General features: G+C 47.6%; 4 protein-coding genes across 5 annotated transcripts; 2 read left to right on the top strand and 2 right to left on the bottom strand.

Annotated features, from left to right (window-relative positions):
- The first annotated feature begins 385 nt into the window (after positions 1-385).
- LOC6558149 (rRNA methyltransferase 3, mitochondrial) lies at positions 386-1,796 on the top strand. The gene is made up of 3 exons (XM_001985178.2): positions 386-784; positions 839-1,560; positions 1,622-1,796. The coding sequence occupies exons 1-3, from the start codon at positions 413-415 to the stop codon at positions 1,758-1,760; spliced, it is 1,233 nt and encodes a 410-aa protein (XP_001985214.1). The 5' UTR covers positions 386-412; the 3' UTR covers positions 1,761-1,796.
- An 80-nt stretch (positions 1,797-1,876) lies between these two features.
- On the bottom strand, positions 1,877-4,713 carry LOC6558144 (ATP-binding cassette sub-family F member 3). Its single transcript, XM_001985179.2, has 7 exons — positions 4,194-4,713; positions 3,913-4,136; positions 3,108-3,755; positions 2,876-3,049; positions 2,319-2,809; positions 2,164-2,255; positions 1,877-2,100 (listed from the first exon to the last, which is right to left on the bottom strand). Exons 1-7 carry the CDS (start codon positions 4,536-4,538, stop codon positions 1,948-1,950), a joined length of 2,127 nt encoding a protein of 708 aa, XP_001985215.1. The 5' UTR covers positions 4,539-4,713; the 3' UTR covers positions 1,877-1,947.
- A 565-nt stretch (positions 4,714-5,278) lies between these two features.
- Positions 5,279-13,905, bottom strand: LOC6558139 (histone-lysine N-methyltransferase ash1). Its single transcript, XM_032735276.2, is given in 8 exon segments — positions 5,279-5,750; positions 5,807-6,034; positions 6,106-7,512; positions 7,578-11,008; positions 11,094-12,738; positions 12,741-12,971; positions 13,279-13,400; positions 13,616-13,905. Coding segments are annotated over 7 exon segments (7,248 nt in total). The 5' UTR covers positions 13,381-13,400; positions 13,616-13,905; the 3' UTR covers positions 5,279-5,546.
- Positions 13,906-14,200: 295 nt separating this feature from the next.
- On the top strand, positions 14,201-16,864 carry LOC6558134 (transcription initiation factor TFIID subunit 6). 2 transcript variants are annotated; one of them, XM_032741038.1, is made up of 5 exons: positions 14,201-15,154; positions 15,220-15,389; positions 15,449-15,904; positions 16,204-16,450; positions 16,530-16,854. In XM_032741038.1, the coding sequence occupies exons 1-5, from the start codon at positions 14,270-14,272 to the stop codon at positions 16,614-16,616; spliced, it is 1,845 nt and encodes a 614-aa protein (XP_032596929.1). In that variant the 5' UTR covers positions 14,201-14,269; the 3' UTR covers positions 16,617-16,854. The 2 variants fall into 2 exon arrangements, with proteins under 2 accessions (XP_032596929.1, XP_001985217.1); XM_001985181.3 differs by having other exon boundaries at positions 14,234-15,154; positions 16,207-16,450; positions 16,530-16,864.
- The last annotated feature ends 17 nt before the right edge of the window (positions 16,865-16,881 follow it).

The following is a 16,881-nucleotide window of genomic DNA, read 5'->3' as shown; positions in this document are numbered from 1 at the left end:
CAATAAAAGTAAGATAAAAATTATTCTGAAATTGAATTATTTTAACGCTTCTCACCACGACAAAAATCGTCTCAGGCGTCGGAAAGAAACATTTGATCAACGAAAGTTATGAAGTATCGATAATATATTGATCTATTGTGAGCTACTGCACAAGCTCGAGATGAGCATACTGATATGGCTGTGCTCAATTAAGCACTTTATATCATTTGTAAAATTTTCATTAGGTTTTGCATTTCAGAAAAGAGTTGGAAAATGATTTTAATTATAACCAAACACCCAATTACACAAACCAAAAACAGGCGATGCATCAGAGACATTGAATTAATTGTGAAATGAAATGTACCTCTCCGATAGTTGCTATCGATAAGGCAATCGATAGCACGTTAGGATCCGCCGGCGAGGTATTCCAAACATGTTTTATAACGTTCTTAGGGGAACAGTCCAAACACATATAAGGAATGTAAGCAACTATAATTTGATACGCCTTGCCAGCAGCTCTGGGAGACCAAAGGATGACATCAAGGACGCTTTGGACATTGAAGCGAGTCTGTTTGACAACTCGTTATTACAGCATCGGCCGGTGAACACGCGGGAAGTTTTACGCAAGCACAAGCCCAATTTTACGAGGAAACCCAAAAAGGAGCCGCAAAATGTGTTGGTGGCTGAAAAAATCACGGAGATGCAGTCATTGACCAAATTTCCCAATCCGGCATTTACTCGCACACATGCGCCTCTCATCAAAGACAGCGAACTTAATTTAGAGTTTACGCGACTCACCTTGCAGGTAAAGCCAACTAAAGATTTGCATTATCTTAATTGTTAACTATACTTCTTACAGGATCCTCTTATGAGCACTTTACTGACCGAGGTGCGTTCGCGCAAACGTCGCGATAAGAACAAACAGATTATTATCGAGGGCCGCCGTCTCATTGAGGAAGCCCTGGAATGTGGCCTGCGCATGCATGCACTGTTCTTTAGCCAGAAGGATCAACTGGGACTGCTGCGCGAACCGGTAGCCCAGGCCCAGCAAGAGCACAACACCATGATCTATAAGGTGCCACAGCACGATCTGAAGACATGGTCGGCGCTGGTGACGCCACCAGGGCTGCTGGCACTGTTCGAACGCCCATCTGCGCGTGGTCTGCTGCAGCAGCAGCAACTGGGCAGTGAACCACTGCCCATCACAGTGGTTTGCGACAACATACGAGAGCCAAATAATTTGGGCAGCATTATACGCACCTGTGCCGCTTTGCCCTGCACTCAGGTGGTGGTGACGCACGGCTGCTGTGATCCCTGGGAGTCGAAGGCATTGCGCGGTGGCTGTGGCGGACAATTCCGTTTGCCCATACGCGATGATGTCACCTGGGAGCAGCTAGCGCTGCACATACCACCCGAAGCAGCCGAAGATTGTCACGTGTTCATTGCCGAAAACAATCCGGAAAAGCGGACAAGTCAAGAAGGCCGCACCACCGTAGACTATGCAGAGTTGGGAAAGGTAGGAGCACACAACATTCTCATCATTGGCGGCGAAAGCCACGGCGTCAGCGAAGATGCTTACAGGTAAGTCTAACTTGAACACTGTTCATCGGTTAACTCTCAACTGATTTATCTTCCATTACAGATTTATGCATTTGGTGGGCAGCAGAGGTAAGTGCGTCTATATTCCTCTGGCTATGGGCATCGATAGCCTGAATGTGGCGTCTGCTTTAACGTTAATACTTTTTGAGCTGCGCCGAAAACTTGTCAATAAAGATGATTAACCATAATCTTTGTTATGGGTTATTTAAATATTTCAAGTTGTAGCAGCAGTTTTTCAGCTTTTCTTGCATTCAATGGTATTTTTAACTAATTATGAAGTTATCAGAATTTTGTTAAATATCATTGACATACTACAAATTTATTGCTAAATTGTTTCACATATTCTGTTTCTTGTAAATTAAATAAAATTCAACTATTGGCTTCGATTTCCTTGTAAACCTCCCGCTTATACTCATCCAAACCACCCTCGATAGCGCGAACTGTGCGATTGCCGCAGACCCACAACTCCTTGCAAACGACCTTAATAAGTCGCTCGTCGTGAGAGACCAGAATGACTCCGCCCTGCACACAGAGATCAATTCAGTTATCTGTAAGATGAAATCTTAATCAATCGATCGGTCATACCTTAAATGCATTTATCGCTTTGCCAAGGGCATCGATTGTTTCAATGTCCAAATGATTTGTCGGTTCATCCAGCACCAGGAAATTTGGTTCCGCTATTAAATAATGTTAAATTTTATTTTTTGTTTAAAGATATGTTGGATATTTTGATAACAAACCCATGCACATTTTCGCTAAGGCCACACGTGATTTTTGTCCACCGGATAAGCTGGCAATGCTCTGCAGAGCCAATGGACCCGAAACACCAAAACTGCCCAGTTGTCGTCGATATTCCTCATCCGGCCGGCCGGGAAATAGTTCGGCCAGCACACCCACACAGGTCACATTCATATTCAAGTGGTCGACATGATGCTGGGCGAAGTAGCCAATGCGCAGGCCGCGATGGAGCACAATGTTGCCATAGATGGTGCTCAGTTGGCCGACAATGATCTTAAGCAGCGTCGATTTACCCGCTCCGTTCTCGCCCACAATGCAGATTCGCGAATCCGAGGTGGCCGATAGATTAACGCCCTTGAAAATGGGCAACGGATCCTCGGGATTGTAACGAAACGTGACTTCTGAGATGGCCAGCACGGGCGGATTAAGTGGCTCCACTTCCGGAAATTTGAGGGTAACAATCGTCTCCTTCTCCACCGGCTTCAGCTCGGGTCTGTCAGTGTAAACACCAAAGTAGGCAATTAATCTACGTGAAATTATGGATTTAGTTTCTACTCACAGCTTCTCAAGCATCTTGATTTTGGACTGTACAGATGAGGCTCGATTTGCATTGTAGCGGAAGCGATCAATAAATTCCTGAACATGAGCCCGATGCGCCAATTGTGCCTCGTATTCGCGACGCTGCGACTTTAGCTTCTCCGTCTTCGTCTTCTCAAACTGCTCATAATTGCCCCTGCAAAATGAATAGGTGAATGAGTTTTGAGCAAACAGTTGCAGCAACATGTACTCACTTATATGCCTCCAGCTCCTGGGAATGTAGATGGATGATGTCCGTGGGCACCGTATCTAAAAAGTTGCGATCGTGAGACACCACCAAAATGGTTGTGAGCCACGTTTGCAAGTAAGTCTCCAGCCAAATAATGGCCTTAATGTCCAACATGTTCGTCGGCTCATCAAGCAGCAGCAGATCCGGTTTAGAGAACAGCGCACGTGCCAATGCCAAACGCATACGCCATCCGCCTGAGAATGATTTGGTTGGTCTGAGCTGCATGTCGGCATCAAAGCCAAGACCCTTAAGTATCACAGAAGCGCGTGCCACAGCCTTGTCCGCCTCAATATTCTGCAGTGCGGCATACGTATCACTTAGTTCGCTGGAGAGCGTCGCATCCTGTACGCCGCTATTCAACGCAGCCAGAATTTCCTTTTCCCTCGCCAATAGCCTTGTACGCTCCGTATCACACTCGAGCACACTCTCCACGGCCGTGGTATCATCGCCAACCACCTCCTGCTCCACATGCAGCACGGTGATGTGCGATGGTATTTGCAACTGTCGCTCAGCAATCATACGCAACAGCGTCGTCTTGCCAAGACCATTGCGACCAACCAGACCATAGCGTCGACCAAAGGATAACAGCAAATTGGCATTCTGCAGCAGCACCCTGGTAAAATAAATTGATGTAATTAATCAAATTAATCGTAAATTGTAGTTACTAACTAAAATTAATATCTATATGCCCAATTTGTACTGGGAATAGGTGCGATGTATCGATAACATTTTGTAATCATCAGCATTAATTAGTTCTCACTTTTACTTACTTCTCACCGAATGCCAAATCGAAGTTTTCAATTTTAATGTCCATGGAACGATTGAGACCTTTTTGATCCAGTTTGGTGTTCTTCTTGTTGGTCACCTGCGAGGCAGTGGCCGTTTGCAGCTTGACGGCCACCGGCACAACCCCCTGCTTGGTTACCTCCTGGCGTTTCTCCTGCTTCTGCATCAGTTTAGCCTCTGCTTTTTCCAGTTTCCTGGAGTCCACTTTCTATAATAAGAAATACCATTGAATTCCTATTCGGATAAAAGCCAGTGTGCTACTCACATTGGCGCCATCCTTGTTGACCACCCAAATGCTTTGCATATCCTTGTCCATACGCTCCATATTCCTGGCCATTTCCTCGATATTAACGGGTGCATTGAGCACCTTGCGCTCAACGTCCTTCGAATTGTTCTTCATTATGATGAAAAATTCATCGCATAGCCCCCGAATATTCTCCTCGGACCGTTCACCATCGATACCTTGCAGTATGTCACCGACAGCCTCAAAGATGTCATCGCAGGTGTTAAAGTCCTCCTCGCTGCCAGTGAGGACGCCCTCAACGTAATCCTTCAGCTCATTGTCTATGGCCGGAAACTCACGTTGCAAAATCTTTGCAAATTGACTCATTGTGTCGTTGTTGATGGTGGTTGTTGTTGTTCCTACACTTGACCTTGATCACGCAATCCAATTCTGGTTGCTGCACAATGGGACACAGTGGCACTGGCCTTATTTTAATTGATTATTATTATTATTTGATTAACCACTGTCCCAGTGTGTTGGTCGTTCATCAACGTGCCAACAAAAAAGAAATTCTCAGCACGGTTGCTGCAGCGAGTTCGATATGTATCGATGGAACTCGATACATCTCTTAGTGCATACTATCGACAAACTCGATATCTTAACAACGGATATTTAAAATTGCAATTGGTTGTGGCTTGTTAATAAAAATATATATTTTTGCTTTAAATTTGTGTTGCTTGTTAATGAAAATATATATATTTTACTTTCAAATTTGTGTTAGAAGTTGATAACAATTTTTAAAATGTACATGATTTAGAGCTAATCGCGCATTGAGTGTACTACTTGTGTTGAACAAGTAGTTTGATAAGCAGCCATAACATAATTCATAATAATTTAAAATAACAATGCTAAACGCTATTAAAAAAGGGGGCCTTGGATTTTTTTGTAAAACATAATAATAAATGGAAATGCATATGTTAAAACCATTTCGAAAAAGCATAAGCAATTTGTCTATATAGATTCTTAATACGGATCATAATCATAGGCATATTTGTGTATTAAAAAGATTGCAAGAATCATATGTGTATAAATAATTGCAATAATCATAATAATAATAATTGTATAAATAATTGCAATAATAATAATAATCGCATTTGTATAAATAATTGCAATAATCATAATAATCGTACATAATTATAAGTTGCTCAAGAAGTTGTTCATAACAATTTACAAACTAGAATTACTACTATCACCGTTTTATGCGCTTACAACTTATTAAATAGGACTAAACATAGAATGTATGTATATATATATTAATATGTATAAATAGAACGCAATGCCTCTGAAGTCGATTTTTTTTGTATTTATGTACATGGCTTGATATTTATGCATACACTATGCGCAAGACGTCACAGAGTTGCTACTGCTGTTGTTGTTTCCACCGCAGTTGGTGCCGTTGGTTTTGCGTTGTCTGGCGCCACGTCCACTCAGCAAATAGGACAAATCAATTGGCTGCTCTTGCGCGGTCTGCGCATCCAGGCATTTCAGTTTCATGGTGTTCAGAACGTTCTCCAAGCGGGAGCGCTTCTTTTTTAGTACCTGCATATGTAAAAGTGTGTTAAGAATATATTTGAAATATAGACGGAGATATTCACCTGTCCGTTTGGCGGCAGGGGTGTCAGCACTTGAACAACTGTATCTGCCGCCGATCCAGTTGAAGCACCAGTCACTGCCAGCGTCATTTGTGCATTGCGCTGCTTTCTGCTGCCCACATTTTGGGTCGCCTTCTGTTCCTGCCTGCTCAATTTGATGGACGTTGCTGCTACTTCTATATCAGTCTTTTGCTTCCTCGTCTTTAACAGCGATGGGTCTACATCATGTGGCTGCAAATAATTGAATATAATTCTAATATGAATACACTGGATTTTTTTTATTTTAACAATTTATCACTTACCGCATAGCTCTTTGAGATCTTCAGTTTCTCGGGAAACTTTCTAAACGCATAGCTCTTGGTGCACGCCGGATGATTAGCTTTAGCCTTTGAAAAGAAACGCGCCGTTTTGTCCACCCGCAACTCACAGATATAACAATGATCCTCATCGTTGCACTCCATGGGCCGACCCTTGCAGAATGTGGTGCGATCGAGAACCCAGCAGCGACCAATCACCAGCTCAATGGGCACCACCTCGTACAGAGAGACGCGCACCACCTCATTAGGATAGAAGCGTCGCGATGGCTCATGGAACGTCTCATGCGGCCGCAAAAAGTGATGGCCAAAGATGAAACGCTTACCCGCCTCGTTCTTCCACAGGTGCTCGACGCGAAAGATATCACATTCCTGATAGTCAATCGCTCCAATCGTTTCGTACGTGTGTTTCTGACTTGGCATCACCTTGCCGGCCTCATCCTTAATGGGTATGTCGCGCAGCACGTAAACAGCATCGCCCTGGCGCACCTGCAGCTCACCCCGCATTAGGGATAGATAATAGCGATGTCCCTCTTCCGTGTACTCATCCAGTGGAATTTCGCGATCGACTTGACGCGGCTCACAGCGTTCGCACTGATAGTTGTCCGCATCGATGTCCGCCTTCGTGCACTCGGTGTGTTGCCAGACCATGCACTTGGCGCACTGAATCATCAGACCCTCATCCTTGTACAGGCCACAAATGCAGCGTATGACATCCTCCTCATCGGTTGCTGCCAGTTGCTCTGTGGTAAGCGCAATCTCGTTTTGATTTCGATTTATGCTCTCCATGCTGGGTTGAGTCGCTTTCTTCGGCCCCTCATCCTGCTCGTCCTTGGGCTTGAAACTGTGCAGTGCCTCCGGTTTACCAAGTATGTCCAGCAGCTGTGCATAGCTGGCCGACTTCTGCTGCTTGTAGCTTGCCAGCAGCGTTTGCAGCGCCTTGGATTTACCCTCATCGTCGCCGTGCAGTTGACGCGCCTCCGTGAAAAGCTGCTGCATATGCACATCGTATTCTTGTGGCGTCTTATAATGGCCCTGTTCCACTTGCGTTTGAATTGTCCTAAAATCGAGACGCACTGGCTTTAGCTGCTTCTTTTTCTTGCTGCTTGCTATAGTGGAAAGCAGCTCGAACATCTTCAGTGATTCGAGTGTACTGCAAATGTCACGCAGCACCACCGCCATTTTGGCCATCTTCTCCAACTCGGGATCCTGTACGGCTTGAGTGAGGCCACGCGTCTTCATGTTGCGCGGCGTGCAGAGTGCCGAGATTTGTGCGGCCAGCATTGAACTCGATGATGGTGTCGATGGACGCCGTCCAGGTACATCACTGGCATCTGTTGAAGAAGCCGCTGTTGCTTTTGCGGCCGCAGCACGTTTGGCCTTGCAGCGGCGAATCTGCATAAGGAGTGAAAGTTGTTGAGTTGTTCGAATTCAACACATGGTTTAATAATATTAGTTACCTTTTCAAAGTTGCGCACCAGAAAGATGTTATACTGTTTGACCAGTTTCTTCTCCTTTTCGGACAACTGCTGCACACGGGCCGCCGCCACAACTTCCGCCTCCTTGGCCGCTTGTAGTAGTCGTTGTGCATGCTTCTTGGCTTTGTGTTTGCGCTGTCGGCCATTCTGATTCCCGTTGGCATCCTTAGTACCAGTAGATGCACCATCCACACCCCCAGCCGTTTTCAGTTCTGCTGGCAACGGTTTAATGCGTTGCGATTTGCCGCCAATGACACCGCGACACTGCGGCATATTGCAGCGACAGGGTTGACCCTCGGAGGGATTGAATAGCGAGAAATTGTAATCGTAGGTGAGCTCCTCGCCATCCTCAATGGCACGCTTGGCAAAGAGCACCATGCGCGACAAACCGTTCACGCTCCACTTCTGCATCTCACAATTGGGCTCACACGAGTGATTCACAAAGCGACAATCGCTGCCCATGCGTTGCCCATCGATGACCAGGCCACCATCCAGATGCAGGCAATAGTGATGGGTATCATTGAGATATATGCTGGCCATGCGCTGCTTGAACTCACGCTCCGTTACCACCTCACCGACATACTCCAATATGTAGGTGCCCTTGGCAATGGGCAGCTTGGTGCGCACACCCCAACCCTTGTCCGTGGTCATGAAACGCTCCACGCCGGGGGCGACCTCATGACGCTGGATCTTCTGATTGCGACACTTGTCGCCCGCGGGACAATTGCTAGGAGCACATTCCGTGTACACCATGCGATTCAGGCAATTGTCCAGACAAGCACCATTCGCTTGGGGCTTGCAATTGCAGTTGGGATGATCGAAGCCAGCAATATTGGGACGCACCGACTCCGCATAAACATTGGTGCGTATTTTGCGATAGTTCCACGACGGCACCACATGCCGCGTGGGCAGCTTGTCATGGCTGTAAGCCCACCAAATATCATAGGGCAACTCAAAGTCCATCCGACTGCGTCGGAAATAACGCTCACAATATATGGGCGCTGGCAACAAGGAGCTGCCTAGCAGCTGCTGCTGCTGATGTTCCCCATCGGCAATTCTCCTACTTGCCTGCTGCTTGGCCGAAGAAGAGGTGACTGCATTTGCGGTGGTTGTTACTGCTGTTGCAGGTGCTGCTGCAGCAACTGGCAGCTGCTTAAAGTAGTTGGAAAAGAGACCCGCAACTAAATAGTTTTTCTTTAGTTTCGTTCGCTTTCGCTGTGATGCAGTGCTGCATTTATCCTCGCTGGTATCACTACAACTGGCATAGTCGGTGGCCAAATTGGAGGCTGATTCATGGGCGGGTAAAGGTTCATGCTCATTGGGCGGCACTGGTTGCTGCAAGCGCTTCGCTTCCGCTTCTGCTGCGATTTTAATGTGCTCATCATGAGTTGGCGGCGTGGTTGCCTCTATCACTGGCACTGGCTGCATCTGCTGCTGCTGTTGAGGCTTCTGCTGGTGTTGCTGCTGCTGAGGCTTCTGTTGGTGTTGCTGCTGCATTTTGGCTGCGGCCTCCTGTTGCTGTTGCTGAATGGTTTTGCGTCGCTTTAAGCGAATTTTACAGCTAAAATTTGTATTGGGATCAATGCCAGCCGGCAGTTTGATGCTAGGCTCCAGCTTCTGCTCCAGCCTGGGCATGATATTCACCTCCGCTTGCTTGGCAGCGCGTCCACGCTTCTTAGCCGGTTGCACCTGCAGCAGGGGTGGAGCTGGCGGTTCGGGTGGTTTCTGCAGCCGGGGTCTGCCTCGGCCGCGTGGCCTGCCTCGAGCGTTGCCAGTGGCACTGCTGCTGTTGGCGGGCGTTTGTGGTCTCTGCAAGCGCTCCAGCGCTACGACAGACAGACGGGGCGTGCGCTGATTGCTGCTGCGTGCCACAAATGTTTCCCGTGCCTCCCCTGTCGACGGTACCCGCTCACAGTCCATGGCCACAGCTGCTGTCAGCGTGCTGCTGCTGCGTGTTTCGCGCGCCGGCAATTGTGGCTGCTGTTGTTGTTGTTGCTGCTGCTGTTGCTCCAGTGGCGATTGCTGCTGCTGCTGCTGTTGGATTGTTGCCTGTTCGATGCTCACCTTGCGCTTCTTGCGTCGCACTGTGGGAAAACCGGTGCGATTGATTTTCTTGCGCTTGCGTTTCAGCAACAAATTGCCGCCAGTTTTGTGCAGCAGCGTTTCCAGCACGCGCTGGCATTGCTCCTTCTTGTTGGCATCCTCTTTGATATCGAGTGCAGCGAGCAGCGGTGATTCCACCTCCGATTTCGTGATGACAGATTCATTTAGCTTCGCTATGGGTATTTGGATTTCAAGCTCCACGGACGGCTCAAAGATGCCTGGCGGCGGGCAGCTGTTGCTGCCTGCGGGCGATCGTAGCTGCTGCTGATGCTGGGGCAGCTCACGTGCAGCTGCTGATGCTGCACCAGAACCTGCCACCGTTGAGCTCTTTGACTTGCCGCCCTGACGCCGCTGTTGCTTGAGGGAGCACAGCGAGCTTGGACTTATGTCCAGCAGCTTGCCACCACTTATCGAATTGTTGTCCACAACAATGCGCAGTGGTGAGTCATTGCCGCCAGGTGCAGCAGCCGCAACTCCTCCGCCGGTTGCCTCCTGGCTCACAAGCAAATGGCGCTTCTTGGGCGTCAACTTCTTGGCATTGAACTGCGCCTGGGCTTTGGTGTTGGCGCTGCTCTTAGCCGCCGCAGCAGCAGCTGCCCATGCTTCGGCATCCAGCTTTCCGCCGTTGCTTGCGAAAGCGGTCGCCACCTCGGCACCAGTTGTGGTGACCAAATAGTGTCGCTTCTTTAACGGCAGCTTGTGATCATCGGGACTAGAGCTGTTGCTGCCGCCGCTGTTGCTGCTCGATTTCTTATGCCGTCGCTTGGCACCGTTGCTGCTGCCGCTGTTGCTACTGATGCCATTCGCATTGCCAGCGCTGGCCGAGAGCATGGCAAAGTCGATCAATGGCTCGTTGGGTTTGCGCTTCTTGAGCGCCCGCTTCAACGGCTTTGTTGTTGTTGCCGGCGTCGGTGGCGCTGTGCTATTGCTGCTGCCACCGCCATTTAGCAACGGTTGCAACGTGGCCGCAATTGGCGCTGTGAGCGTTGCTGCCTGCAGCTTGTTGGCATCGGCGAGCAGCTTCTCCTTGCCACTGCTCGCCGTCAAGCGATCGTCCTGTATGCGACAGCGAGCATGAAACGTGCTCGCTATTATATCGATCTCGGTGAGCAGCTTTGAGTCGATGTTCAGCGATTTGGCATGACTGAAACTCTTGCGACGATGCCGACGACGCACTCGCGATGCACCGGACACGTAACTGCTGCACATGCTCGCCGCCGATGAGCGACGACTCTTGATCTTGCACGCGCTCTTGCTGGGCAAAATCGTGTCCTGACTGATTGAGTGCTTGCGCTGCAACAGCATTTTACCTGTAGATAAAAACAACAATTAGTTAGTAAGGTAAAACAACAACTACTTTAAAGTTAACAATTAGCAAAAGTTAACGACGCTCACCCTGTATAAAACTGTCCGCTGTTGTAGTTGCTGGCGTTGTTGCTGTGGGAGTGGCTCCCCCAGTCTGTGCGCCTGTTGCTGGCTTCGCAGCTCCACTAAAATACTGGCCGGTTGCCACAAATCGATTGATTTCACCATATTTCTTGCTGGCACTGGTGCTGGGCAAACACTTGAGACTAGGCTTGCTAATGTACTCGTTGCTCTCCTCACTGCTCTGGCCCAGCGACAGTCCGGCCAGCTGCAATATGTCCAGATCGTGCTCATCGCTTAACGCATTCGCATTTGCCGTCTCATGGCTGCTCTTCAGCATGGAGGCGCGTCTGCGTCGACGCATCGATTTGCTCGATTTTCCGGACGATTCCTTGCAATCGCTGCGATAGCCGCAGCTCTTGGCACGACTCATGCGGCGACTGGTGCAGCTGCGACTGCTGTAGCGACTCTTGCAGCTCGCATCGGACTTGTAGCCCGAGTTGTGATTGTGCCGCTGATGCCGCACACTGCCATAGTCCGAGACGTAGCCGCTTTTGGCTGCGAGGATTTTGCTGCAAATGGTGCTTGTGGTGACGCTGCCGACGGTAGCGATGCCACCGCCATCACTTTTATAGCCACTAACGGCACGCAAACGAAACTTTTTGTTCACATCGATTTTGCGCCAGAGCGGATCGAGCTGCAGCTCTTCCTTGTTGGCCTTCTGTCTGTTGCCCTGTCGCTGCTTCCTGCGCGGCGGGGGATACAGCACACGCTCCGTTGCATACATCCGCTTATCCAGATAGGCCATATCGATTTTGGGCTTGGCATTATCGCTCACCAGCGCCTGCTGCATTTTTGGCGATGGTGTCGTGCTGATCACACCCGAATCCGCTGACTCATTGATCGTGGGCACTGCCACAGATTGCAGCGGAGCAGTCACAGCGGCAGCAGCAACATTTGGCTGCAACTTTTTTGGACGACCGCGTCGCTTACGTTGTTGTTGCTGCTGTTGCAACGGCTGCGTGTTGTTATTGTTATTGTTGTTGTTGCTGCTGCTGTTCTTGTTTTCAGCTGCTGTTGCTTTTGGCTGAGCAGCAGTTGCTGCTGGAGTTACTAAGCTCACAGAGTTGCCCGTGTGATTCAGCATTTGTGTCTTCTCCATAAAGTCCTGCAGCAGCGTAGATTGGTATTGCGGCAATTGTTGCCTAGTTTTGGCAGCAACAGCTGCTGCTGCCACACTGATGTTGTCCTCGGTATCACTTTCGACGCGCTTGATGGCCGCCTTGACCAGATCGGCTGCTTCGTTGTCGCTGCTGGTGATGCCCATGTTATCGCCCTGCCCTTGACTAATCCCAATCGCTGTCAGCAGCAGACGTGGCGCACGTTGTATATGCACTTGCAGCGGCAAATTGTCCTCAGAATCGGAGCTAAACGCTGCTGACGTCGTCCGATGTGATTTGCTATGGTTATTATTATTATTATTGTTATTGTGGGTAGTATTTTTAATGTTGCTGCTGCTGGTCTTTTGCGCAATTTTCCTTCGCTTGACTTTAATCTTTTTGGTTGTGTTTACAGTGGACAAGTTGACCTTCTCCTTGTCCCTGGCCTCCGTTGTTGAGCAGCCGCTCGTTTCCTGAGCCTCGCTCATTTTGCGCACCTTTGTCAGCTTCTTGCGGGAACTGTTTTCAACAGTCGCCGCTGCTGCTGTTGCACTCCTGCTGCTGTTTTAGTTGCTATTTCCTTTGTAGCTGTTGAGTTTGATAGACTTGTAGCTGTTGTCAATGGCGGGTTTCTTATGGCAGATATTCTCATACGAAGTCCATCAGTATCCGAACGTTGCACGCTAAATTGTGTTGCTGATTTCGTTGACTTCGATTGACTCGATTGATCCGTAATGGAATCAGTTTCCTGCAAAAGCAAAACAAAATGATTATCAAACATTAAGTCGTAGTTAAAATAAATATTTTCAAGACTTGTCTATTGAAATCATACTATCAAATATAAAACAGGACTTTATTATCTCATTTTTAGTATGTATGACTTTATAAATAAATATATATATTTATATATATATGTGTATATATGTAATTCCCAACGCTGAGAGTAGAATAAAAGGGATATTAGAGTATAAAACGTTTGCATGTTTCGAAAAATTAAATTTGGGGCTTGTAATATAATTCTTAACCATGTTTTTTTTTCTTGGTGCAATACTTGCCTCATTTTCACTGCCGGATTCTTGTGTACGTTGCTGCGTTTCGAAAACCTTTTCCTTTTTTCCTGCTGCTGCTGCTGATGCCTCATTTTGGCCACTGCTCATATTTCGACTCGAGGGCGGAGCTGTGAAGTAATTTAACAAATATATCAACCTGGTCACATTAATTGCTGCACCACACGTTCAGAATTTTTGACAATTAAAGTAGGTCAAACCACAAAACGCGACAGACAAAACACACACACACACACACACACTGAGTAATACGTTGCAGTAGTGTCAAAAGGGGGCGAAAGCGCGGGTGAGTAACTCTCACACATAGAAACACACGCACACTTACGTTTTTTTTTATTTTTCTTTTTAGTGTTAATTGATTATGCACACTAATATTGTAATTGGTATTTGGGCATATGCAAATGCTTTTTGCGCCTTTAATTGCATCGCATTCAAGTTTTGCTTTCTGCTTTTGCTTGTGGCTTTGTTTTGTTTCTTAAAATGGCGCCGTTTTCACCCTGCAGTCTCGCGTTGAATTTTCACTGCTTCTGCTGCTGCTTTGTTCGAAAGGCGCGACGCGACATGCTTCAATTCACAAGCATTTATTTTGCTGATGATATAATACACTTGCACTGGCTTCTAATTGTTTATGGCATAACATTTGCAATATTTTGCAAGAAATATTCTTCAATTTTAATAATAAAACAAAAAAGCCACAAGGTACGAACATAAATAAAGAAAAGAAACTACGAATTAGGGATGATAGCACATAGTGATACATCGTCTGCAACGATTGTTCAACTTATCGAGCTATTCGATTGCATATTTTGTGCAATTGTGGCGTTTCCCAGCACTTGTTACAACCGCAACAAGAGATGAGCTGATGTCGACGCAAACAAAATATCGATAATCGATTCACAATGGTCAGTCATCAGAACGCGTAGAAGAAGAAGAGGTCAAAATATTGCTGCTGGGTGAAAATCATTGTTTATCTGTTGAAATGAGTAACAAATCGTCGAAAGCAAATAGTGCCGCCAGCAGCATGCTGTATGGCTCGAGCATATCAGCCGAATCCATAAAAGTAATAGCCGAAAGCATCGGCGTTGGCTCCCTATCAGATGACGCCTCCAAGGAGCTGGCCGAAGATGTTTCCATCAAACTGAAGCGCATGGCACAAGATGCCGCCAAATTTATGCACCATGCCCGGCGGCAGAAGCTATCCGTCCGGGACATCGATATGTCGCTCAAGGTGCGCAACATTGAGCCCCAGTATGGATTTGTCACGAAGGATTTTATACCATTTCGCTTCGCGTCCGGCGGTGGACGTGAGCTGCACTTTACGGAGGATAAGGAGATCGATTTGAGTGAGATAACCGCAAATAGCTCGGCTAAGATACCACTTGATCTGACGCTGCGCTCCCATTGGTTCGTTGTCGAGGGCATACAGCCGACGGTGCCGGAAAATCCACCACCTCTCTCAAAGGACTCACAATTTCTGGATTCGGTGAATCCTGTCATTAAAATGGATCAGGGACTGAACAAAGATGCCGCTGGCAAGCCGACTACAGGCAAAATTCACAAGCTCAAGAACGTGGAAACGATTCATGTCAAGCAGCTGGCCACACACGAACTGTCCGTCGAACAGCAGCTCTACTACAAGGAGATCACCGAAGCCTGCGTCGGATCCGACGAGCCGCGACGTGCCGAAGCGCTACAATCGCTCGGCTCTGATCCCGGCCTGCACGAAATGCTGCCCCGCATGTGCACATTCATTGCCGAGGGCGTCAAAGTGAACGTTGTTCAAAATAATCTGGCGCTGCTGATCTACTTGATGCGGATGGTGCGCGCCCTGCTCGACAATCCATCGTTGTTCCTAGAGAAATACGTATGCAGCAGCAGCAAGCATTATTTTTTAGACAAAAATGAGCTGTTGACGTCTTTTTGTTTTAGCTGCACGAGCTGATACCCTCTGTGATGACCTGCATTGTGTCCAAGCAGCTTTGTATGCGCCCCGAACTGGACAATCATTGGGCTCTGCGTGATTTTGCCTCCCGCCTTATGGCCCAGATTTGTAAGACATTCAACACGCTCACAAATAATCTGCAAACGCGTGTCACACGGTAAGAGCACTAAGCAACAATAGCCTCCACGCAAATATTTAATCATCAATCCCTTGCAGCATCTTTAGTAAGGCTCTCCAAAATGATAAGACGCATTTGTCATCGCTTTATGGATCCGTTGCGGGCCTCTCCGAGCTGGGCGGTGAGGTGATTAAAGTATTCATCATACCACGTCTCAAATTCATCTCGGAACGCATCGAGCCGCATCTGTTGGGCACCTCGATGAGCAACACAGATAAAACAGCTGCTGGACATATACGAGCAATGCTCCAGAAATGCTGCCCGCCCATATTGAAGCAAATGCGCAGCTCACCGGACATTGCCGAGGAGTATAAAATGGATTTTGGCTTTCTTGGTCCCTCGCTGTGTCAGGCTGTGGTCAAGGTGCGCAATTCTCCTGCCAGCAGCACCGTAACGCTATCCTCCACTACCATCAATACGGCGCCCATAACCAGCGCTGCTCAAACGGCCACAACAATCGGACGCGTCTCGATGCCCAGCTCACAAAGACAGGGGTAAGTTAAAATTAATAGTGATGACTCAGACAATAGAAGATTAAAAAGATTGAATATACATTTGTAAACAGATTAGGTACCCAATATTTTTATGGCAACTATGTATATCATACCGTATTGTAAAAAGATGTAAAGTATTAGGAGATATGTTTTAAATATGTGTAGAGCCACATTCATCGCAAAGAACCTTCAAGAATATATTTAATGGAAATTCTATTCAGCTTTTGTTTTAAGTGACGAACGCGCCAATTCCAAATAATCGTATTAATCTGAGATCAATCTAAATGTCTTTTCTTTAGCAGCCCTGTGGTCTCCACTCTGCCACAAATACGCGCCATCCAGGGTAATCAGCCGCCGCAGAAATTTGTGATTGTTGCACAGAACTCGCCGCAGCAGGCGCAGGCGAAGGTGGTGCGCCGTGGCAGTTCACCGCACAGTGTGGTGATGTCCTCATCGTCGGCTAATGGAGCGAATGCATCAAATTCGAATTCATCATCAACGGGCAGTGCGGCGAACAGTTTGCTGACCGCGCGCAGCAGTGATAATGTGTGTAGCAGTCCTGGGTACCTGCCAACTCCCTAAATCCCCCAACAACTCTAATATGCTGTGTTTATACGCATTTCAGAGCATTGTGGATGTCAATTCGTTGATCATTGAAACGGAATTGGTGCGCTCACCGCCCGGCCTGGATGATTTATCGCATCTGGAGTAGCCTTCTCCACACACACACACACACACACACAACTTCTACACCCCCATGCCCCTCCCCACCACTTAGTTATTTAAGTTCAAAAGCCAGTTTATACAATAACAACAACATGCAATAAACATGCATTAAACAACAAAAAGCAACCCCCAAAACATTCTACTACTTACGCCCCCCTTTCCTGCTCCCCATTACCCATTACCCATTGCTCAGCTCAGCACGCATGTGCGGGGAAGTGCGCCAGAAGTGCTCGTCTATCGATTTTTCGCAC

The sequence above is a fragment of the Drosophila grimshawi genome, unplaced genomic scaffold, assembly GCF_018153295.1.
Source record: "Drosophila grimshawi isolate 15287-2541.00 unplaced genomic scaffold, ASM1815329v1 contig_44, whole genome shotgun sequence".
NCBI lineage: Eukaryota > Metazoa > Arthropoda > Insecta > Diptera > Drosophilidae > Drosophila > Drosophila grimshawi.
Note: the sequence above shows the minus strand (reverse complement) of the source record. Positions and strands in the feature narration are given on the sequence as shown.

What these genes read in the sequence shown, in the direction of transcription:
- LOC6558149 (XM_001985178.2), top strand. Translation starts at nt 413, where the DNA reads ATGTTTTATAACGTTCTTAGGGGAACAGTCCAAACACATATAAGGAAT. An exon ending in TTACGCGACTCACCTTGCAG is followed by an intron (nt 785 to 838) that starts GTAAAGCCAACT and finishes TACTTCTTACAG; the next exon opens with GATCCTCTTATGAGCACTTT. An exon ending in GTCAGCGAAGATGCTTACAG is followed by an intron (nt 1,561 to 1,621) that starts GTAAGTCTAACT and finishes CTTCCATTACAG; the next exon opens with ATTTATGCATTTGGTGGGCA.
- LOC6558144 (XM_001985179.2), bottom strand. Translation starts at nt 4,538, where the DNA reads ATGAGTCAATTTGCAAAGATTTTGCAACGTGAGTTTCCGGCCATAGAC. An exon ending in GATTTGGCATTCGGTGAGAA is followed by an intron (nt 3,756 to 3,912) that starts GTAAGTAAAAGT and finishes TTATTTTACCAG; the next exon opens with GGTGCTGCTGCAGAATGCCA. An exon ending in AAGCGATAAATGCATTTAAG is followed by an intron (nt 2,101 to 2,163) that starts GTATGACCGATC and finishes CTCTGTGTGCAG; the next exon opens with GGCGGAGTCATTCTGGTCTC.
- LOC6558134 (XM_032741038.1), top strand. Translation starts at nt 14,270, where the DNA reads ATGAGTAACAAATCGTCGAAAGCAAATAGTGCCGCCAGCAGCATGCTG. An exon ending in CGTTGTTCCTAGAGAAATAC is followed by an intron (nt 15,155 to 15,219) that starts GTATGCAGCAGC and finishes TTTTTGTTTTAG; the next exon opens with CTGCACGAGCTGATACCCTC. An exon ending in CTGCAAACGCGTGTCACACG is followed by an intron (nt 15,390 to 15,448) that starts GTAAGAGCACTA and finishes AATCCCTTGCAG; the next exon opens with CATCTTTAGTAAGGCTCTCC.